The 8,110-nt window shown below is 35.0% G+C and overlaps 1 protein-coding gene across 3 annotated transcripts; it reads right to left on the bottom strand.

Moving 5' to 3' along the window:
- Positions 1-6,661: 6,661 nt before the first annotated feature.
- On the bottom strand, positions 6,662-7,646 carry LOC149258374 (uncharacterized). Of its 3 annotated transcripts, XM_089371403.1 has the most exons (4): positions 7,335-7,639; positions 7,110-7,250; positions 6,936-7,020; positions 6,662-6,823 (listed from the first exon to the last, which is right to left on the bottom strand). In XM_089371403.1, exons 1-4 carry the CDS (start codon positions 7,530-7,532, stop codon positions 6,804-6,806), a joined length of 444 nt encoding a protein of 147 aa, XP_089227529.1. In that variant the 5' UTR covers positions 7,533-7,639; the 3' UTR covers positions 6,662-6,803. The 3 variants fall into 3 exon arrangements, with proteins under 3 accessions (XP_089227529.1, XP_089227525.1, XP_089227521.1); XM_089371399.1 differs by having other exon boundaries at positions 6,662-7,020; positions 7,353-7,646; XM_089371395.1 differs by having other exon boundaries at positions 6,662-7,020; positions 7,335-7,638.
- Between the last annotated feature and the right edge of the window lie 464 nt (positions 7,647-8,110).

Raw genomic sequence — 8,110 nt, forward strand, 5'->3', positions numbered from 1 at the left:
ATAATTTGGCTTCAGAAAATACTTGAAGATTTGCAGAGGAAACAAAAGACTTCAACTCCTTTACTCATTGAAAATTCTTTTGCAATATAATTGGGAATAAATTTTCATGATCGAAGCAAACACATTAACACCAAATATCATTTGATTTGACATTATGTAGAGGCCAAAGTTATTCATCAGACACATTGTCCAACTTCAAAGAAAGTTGTAGATACCTTCACCAAAGCATTGGGGTGTGAAAAGTTTGAAAAATTTTAAAATTTACTTGACATGTCAAATGTCCCTTCAGATTAAGGGGGGGAATGTTGATTAATTCTTTGGGATTATTATGTAATATAGTATATTAGTTAATAGTTTTATTTTCAGTTAATAAGTTACGAGATCAAACTGTCTCGTACATACCTTAGAATTGTATAAATATAATAATTTTCAAGTTTTATAATAATTATCATCGTCATGGAGTTTATTCATCGCCTGTGTACATTACTAAGTTCCTTGAATATATACTTGAATGAGTACCATTGGAAAGACATGAGAGTATTTGACATTCCCTGAAGAAGGCGACAATCCCAACATTTTCCACTACAATTTTTTTACATACCCAATCTATATCACCAATTGTGAGTTTCCCATAACGTGAATTTTGGACACTTCTTACTTGCAAAATGAAGAAAGGTTCAAAGAGAAATGAACTCAACTTTTGTGTTTGTGCCTCTCCCCAAGGTATGGAAAATATAGAAATAATATTTTTGATTTATGTACAACAACGCGCCTGTACCACCTCTGGCGAGCCCCCTTGATTGGTTCCATCAAAGAAGCCCTGCAAATGTCTAGCTCGAGCTTAGGCTTGAGCGAGATTCTTTTATATGAAATGTTATATTCTACCTACATTGGTTAGTCGCATTCCTCTTTTCCTTGTCCATCTCCAAATGAAACAAGTTCATTTGAATAGTAATCATCAAAGCAATATATATTTTCTATAAAGTTGATTGATACAATCTTCTTGACAATTTGCTTCCTTTGTTGCTTTTAGGAAAATTTTGTAACTTTTAATCACTCAACATCTTGAAGTGTCATTCTAGAATATTCTTTGAGTTGAGAACGTCCTTACAATATGAACCTTAAGCGCGCTTGAGCCAGAGGAGTTCTGGGATGGGTGACCTCCTGGGAAGTCCTGGTTACCGGGTGCAAGCCCCGGAAGTGATGATTGATGCTATGTGATTCGTTCTCCACATTTCACTAGTTTCAATCCCACTTCTTCACCCCTGTGAGCATCACCCGATGCAATGAGTGCTAAGTGAACTATTCAAAAATCATGAGAAATTAGTCAGTTACGACTACCTCTCATGGAAATGGTCATACGTTTGAATGACTTACTTAACGCAGTTGAATCCCAAAAATGATATCTAATATAATGCACTGCGTAAATCCCCCATACTTAAAAAAAAAAAAAAAAAATATGAACCTTGTTGCCAATTGCTTGTTCATTATTAATTTGTCCTTGAATTATGCTTTCTTGGTTTGAATGCTTTCTTCTAATACCTTCTTACCTTTGTCTTCAATAGGCTATTGTTAGACAAAGGTTGATTGAACACCAACGAGAAAGATAAGCGTGTAATACATTTCATTAAGATGATATAGATATAAATACAATGTTTATGACCTTTGGATTCAGCTTCCAAGGTCTCTTGGACTCTCGATGCCAATTCATATTCCTTCACACCAACCTTAATGGATTAGGTGTCTAATGTTCCCCGCTTAATCTAAAAGGGTGTATGTGAGTCCAAGCTAAGAAATTAGAACAATTGCCAATCCTTGAATGTGCTCTCTAAATCTAGTGGTTTAAGAGAGACTAGAAACCAAATGAGTAACAGAAGCTAAAGTCGTCTACTTAATGGTGGTTTTAGGCTGACCACCAACTCTAGAACTTGGCTCTAATGCTCAACGGTTCCAGAACATCTCCAAAATTGGCTAGAAGTTGATGTATTTTATTGATTGGAAGTGCCCACAAATAACAATTTGAAAATTGCTGCAAACTCTCTTGGAACCCGACTCTAAGGCTCAACAGTTCTTGGAACATTTACTGAATTAGCTAGAAGTTGATGTCTTCTGCTAACTAGAAGTGCTTGCAAATGGCTATTTGAAGAGGACCGTAAACTGATGTCGGTGATCATAAACTAAATTACACTCATGGCTTTTGACACTAGCTTAGGCTTGAGACCCTGGTTCTAGCTATGGCTCAGACTTGTACATAATTAATAAAAATTCAAAACATGTAAAATGTAACAAAAATATATATATATATATAAAGAGATGATAACATCTATCCAACTTTTTTCAATGTTCATTTGACAAGTCATATTAGCATGAGGAAACATGCATTGTTCTAAGTTGCAAAAATAATTTGGCTGGTGAGACTAATATCAATTTTGTTGGAGGCCACTTAGAAGACCCAGGCATATGAATCCTAACCAACACTATAAATCTTCTATATTGGTAGCTCCCTTGCCACAAGCAAAACATTCTGGGTCAATTTTTCCCCACCTCCAAGTCTAATGCATGATCTCCATCTCTAATTTCTGGCACCATATCGCTTTTGTTTTTGCCCAGTTGATATGTATCTAAAGAACCCGCCGATCTACGAGAGGGGAATATAATTTGAACCAATGACAACGATGCTGTTCATGGTGGAGGGATTTGGGGGTGCTAAAAGTTCCCATTCCACAGAAAACCATCTCTAACATGTTTTACCACATGTTGTTCCACGATCCATAAAACTACCAAGCTAATAAAAAAACAGATTAGAAATTAGAAACCTGATAGATAGCCTCTCTCTGGACATCTTAAACTAAAATCCGAGCCCAACTCTTGCTACCATTCGAATTGACTAACACTACTTGCTATAAAAGTACTAGATGGTTTTATGTCTGTGATTTATTTTTGCGAGTAGCAGATTTTAAGGGATTGGACAAGAGAAATGGAGTCTCTGACGCACATAGAAGGGCGTGGAAGAGACGAAGCAGACAAGGGTTTTTGACTGAGAATCTCTACTAAGCAGAGAGGACAAAGTCCAAGAAAATGGTAGAGTAATGCACAAAGTGGCAGAGTGTAGAGGTATGAGTGCCTAGGGCGAGAAGAATGATCTCTATGTAGAAGAAGCACACAGGTCATGAGCCACAAAACCTGCGCACCTCTGATATGACTATTAGACTGAGCCTGTCTGAACACCAGAGATAATCGTGGAATACATTTCATTAGAATTAGAATTTTATATATATATATATATATATATATATATATAAATAACATTTACATTTAACTTTCAAGCTCTCTTGGATTCCTAATGGCAGTTAGTATTTCTTCACACCAACCTAGGTGTCTAACAGCTATAATACTTCAAATTCTTGTAAATTCCCTTACTGCAATATTCAATAAATAAAACAGATTCCCTACTAACAACTACATCGTATCCCAATCGAAGAGGCCATATGCCTTAAACTCTTCATTTTATTCTAAAAATACATACTTCTTGCTTTGATCCTCTAGCTTGTGTCTTTCTTCTTTTGGAACACGAACATAATTACTGCACCCAAATATCACGAGAGGACTTGCCTCTTGTTTCTTGCCACTCCATCCCTCTTCCCATGTGATATTTCTAACTACTTTGGCTAGACTCTCATTCTGTGGGCACATTGTTATATGCACTACTTCAATCCAAAATTAATTTATTAAATTCTTAGCCAAGTAGGTTTCTTGTCATCTGCACAATTGCCTTGTTGTAACGCTCTGCAACAACTTCTATTCAGGAGCACACGATCAAGTTAGTTGTTTCAGAATGTCACACCTCAACATCAATAGAATTTTTTGGATTTGTATTTTCCTCCCCCATATGTTCTAAAAACCTTTGTCCTGCTTCCACTCTACTTATCCACCATAGCCTTGAATTCATTAAAAGTTGGACGTACCTCTAACTTCCTCTTGAGAAATCATGGCCAAAGTCCCCTCAAGAAATCATCAACAAATATCTTAAAATACTTCATCAACAAATATCCTAGACTACTTCGCACAATCCCATGATGACATTCTCAAAGGACCACCCAGATTGTCATGTACTAAATCTGATTGCCTATTTGCTTTCACGCACCTTCTCTGGCAAAATTTTCCCTATGATGCTTGCCTAACGCACAAGCTTCGCACGCACTTGTAAGTTGTTTCTAGCTGAACAAGAGATAATGATGAATCATATTCAAAGTCTCTCAAGTATTATGCTTTGATGATAACATCAACCTAACCTTTGATGCTATCTTCAACAACGCCGGCTCACACATGTTCTCTGCAATAAGTTGCCATCTTTTCCACCAGTAGAAGCTAAAGTTTGCCATCTCTTCCACTAGTAGAAGCTAAGATTTACAGTTTAAGCACAATTGCAAAACTCATAAACAAAACCTTCATGTCCTTAAAAAAAAAACGTTCTCACCTTCTCAAATGTGCAGCACTTTCCCTATACGATTTTGTTGTCCAACAAACAAATATGAAACATCCAAAATAATGCATAACTTCTTAAAAGCATATCATCACACTCAAGCAGCAAGAGAATATGGCATGCAGCACAACTCGGAGGATGCATGTCTTTCAACAATGTACGAAAAGAAAGTTGGCATTTCATATGCACAAAAACAACACTTCGCCAACGCATGGCAGTCCCAACATAGGTTAAATCACTCATCAAACAGAAAATAGTAACTCTAACAAAAAGAAATCAACTCTCATGTACTAAGAATTACTCTCCAGAAAATTCCCATCATTACTGAACCCCCTCGTAAGAGAGTTCAGGCATGTAGAAGCTCCAATACTATATGCTTTGCAGCACTGACATTTACTCTGCATCATGAACACACATACAAAACTGTGGGACAGACGAAACGTTCAGATTCTAAGGAATATGAACCAGCACATTTTATTTACAAACAAATCAAAATAGAACTGCCAGCTAGTTGGACGTCCAACCATACGTTTTTTAACAGTTCCAACCCCACTTCTAATTGCACTCCCACTTGTTTTTTTTTTTTTATCCCATTTGACTGCCCCTCATTTCACCACCAAAACCTAAGATAGCCGATTTGCTGCTTGAATTATGAGAGTTGAGGGTTGGAAGTGAAAACTTGGAACAAAATTTCTTGTAGGGAAAAGTTCAAAAGCAAACTGGCAGTCACTCACATTTAATTCTCACCCCAAGCTAAAAACTCAACTGCTCTAAGCTGTAAATTTCTCCTCCAAGCACAAAAGGCCACACTTGTTGCTGTCTTTGCTTCTCAGTTGCAAAATGAAGATGTGGGGTTTTAGGAGGAGATGGGGGGGTTTATTAGTATAGTAAGGTCTACAAATAAATGGAAAGGAAGAAATGTAAAAGATGCAATTTAGATGGTATGTACTATGAACATGTCTCGTAAAGTAAAATAAATTCCAAACACTAAAACAACTTTTTAATAATAATATAATAACTTTTAATAATAATGTAACGTGAATTTAAAAAGAACAAATATGTGAAGTCATGGTACTCAAAGCTGCACTGATGATAAACAACTAGTTCCTCAGGGCCACATATATTTCCGGAATTTGTGGCTGAATATACAGTTCTGTCATTGGAAATGATGTCACTCTGACAGAATTGAACCAGAAAAACACTCAGCTAAACCAGACCCGAATCTTGTTCACTCGAACTGTTATCATTCCAAGGCACATTTGTGTTATGTAAAACTGAGATTGAATATGATATTAAAAAGGGTAATAAAGCCAATATATAGCATAGCCATATAATTTAAAATTTGCTGTGTTGATAAATATGAACCCACAATAATTATTTTGGACATTTATGTTAAGATATATTTTTATTGACATTTATTATAAAATTAATTAAATTATAATTTTATTTTAAATAATAGTAGTAATTATTATTATTATTGTTCATATGTTATAGAATAGAATGTAAAGGGGTGTACTGCTAAGGTACTCTGTGAGTGAAGATCACTAGTTTGAAATTTTTAGGTAAAAATCCAGTTATGTTAAGCTGTTGGTCCGGGCTAGCAAAGCTAGGAGGGGTGTGATCTCCAGACTGCTTAGATGCCCTTGGATAGCAGTTTCTCAATCCAAAAGTTGAGCATGCAGTATCTCAAGACTCATACAACTTGACAATTGACAAAGAAACAGAAAATATTATTATTATTAATTATAAAAAAAATGATATGAGTTAAAATTTATATCTATAAAAACTCATGTAGCAAAAAACTATAATAAGAATTCATGGCATAAATAAAACTGAAACTAAATTTAACATTTTTAGACATGCTATTTTTTTAATTCAATGGAAAAACAAAAATGATTGAGTGACCTTTAACATAAATCTCAACCTTATATCCATTAGTATTAAAAATATTTAACAGAAATTAAATCTTTACCATTTACCCATAATTATTAATAATTAAATTAAGATTCTGTTAATTTTATTTTAAAATAGATACTCAAATTTTTTTTGAGTTGCAAAAACCTTTCAATTTAATAAGGGTTTCAGATTTGAAATTCAGACCCTATATTAGTAACATCGACTGATTTTCTCATGTCAAATTTTGCTTAAGGAATTTAAGTTGCACAAAACTTAGAAGAATTTGAGTTGCATAAACCTTCCATTTTAACCAGGGTTTCAGATTTGAAATTCGAAGCGTGTATCAAAAACATCGACGGATTTTCTAATGTCAAATTTTGCTAAGGAATTTGAGTCGCAGAAACTTTCCAATTTAACAAGTGTTTCAGATTTGAAATTCGAACCCTGTATCAGCAACATCGACGGATTTTCTAATGTCAAATTTTGCTAAGTGGGGCTTTATGATCGAATCTAGGTTGATTATGCATGGACTGGCGAGCCAGAGCAACGAGTTCACCTGTGCCTTTGTTTCTTAGTTCCACAACTACTGTAGAAAGCCCTCCCTTGTGACCCACAACCCTCGCATCGATCTCAATTGCGTCCTGATACCACCAAATCCATCTACTTATTACACCTACGCCGTGAAAATAACGATGGACAAGACATGAATTAAACTGAAAATGGGTCTTACCTGGACATTGACTGCAGAAATATATGAAACATTGTAATCAACGGAGACCTTCAATGGAAGACCACAGGTCACGATAACAGCTCCACAAACATCATCTACAAGGGTCATCAGAGCAGATGCGCGCCAATGCCCATTTTCCTCCTACATTATAACAACAATGAATTCATGAGGGCCAAAAACTGAACATGTGAGTACAGAAAGAGGCCTAGAGAGAGTTGAACATACGACCAGACGGGGAGGTACTGTGAAGGTGCAGAGGAGTCGGCCATGCGTTATCTGCTGGATGTAGATTCCTCTGAGAGCAAAACTTTCGAAAAAATTGGTGATGGTCGAGTGATCCAGCGAAGAAAGTATTGGTGTTGATGGCGTTGAATTTTGGAGAGATTGCAGCCACTGTGTGGCCCTTTTGCAGGGGTCCTCCATCAGAGCTGCCTGCACTTGTGCAGCTGACTTTGAAATATCCACTTCACCGTTTTCCGGTCAGCAATCATATTTGCAATTTTACAATACCCCGTATTTATTCTCATCGCCCGTGCCTAGGTAATTAAACAGTGAGAAAAAGGGTATAATTAATTATTAATGGAGAGCCGTGAAAAATCTTTAAAAGGGAAAGAAAGCGATTGTGCCCCCAAAAAAAAAATATAGTATAGTTTATACATTCTATATTTATATTTATAAAAGGTATTTTGAGCATATTTTTTTATCTATTATAAATTGTTGTCCACGGAAAAAAAATTACATATTTAATCTATTTATATCAAATATAGATATACCAATGTAATATAAATTGTCTTTAAAAAATATTATTTGAATATACATGTTGTTGTCCTAATAAAATGTAAATTGTATTTTAAAATACTAATATAATATAAATTATGTTTTAATAAAAATAATTTAAATATGCATATGGTTGTCTTAATAGAATGTAAAAGGGATTATATTTTTATTTTTTAAGTATATATAAAAAATTATATTCACAATAACATTATTATTCAATTATT

The sequence above is a fragment of the Pinus tabuliformis genome, chromosome 6, assembly GCF_031772625.1.
Source record: "Pinus tabuliformis cultivar Carrire ecotype Pingquan chromosome 6, CPIR1, whole genome shotgun sequence".
In the NCBI taxonomy this organism is placed as follows: domain Eukaryota; kingdom Viridiplantae; phylum Streptophyta; class Pinopsida; order Pinales; family Pinaceae; genus Pinus; species Pinus tabuliformis.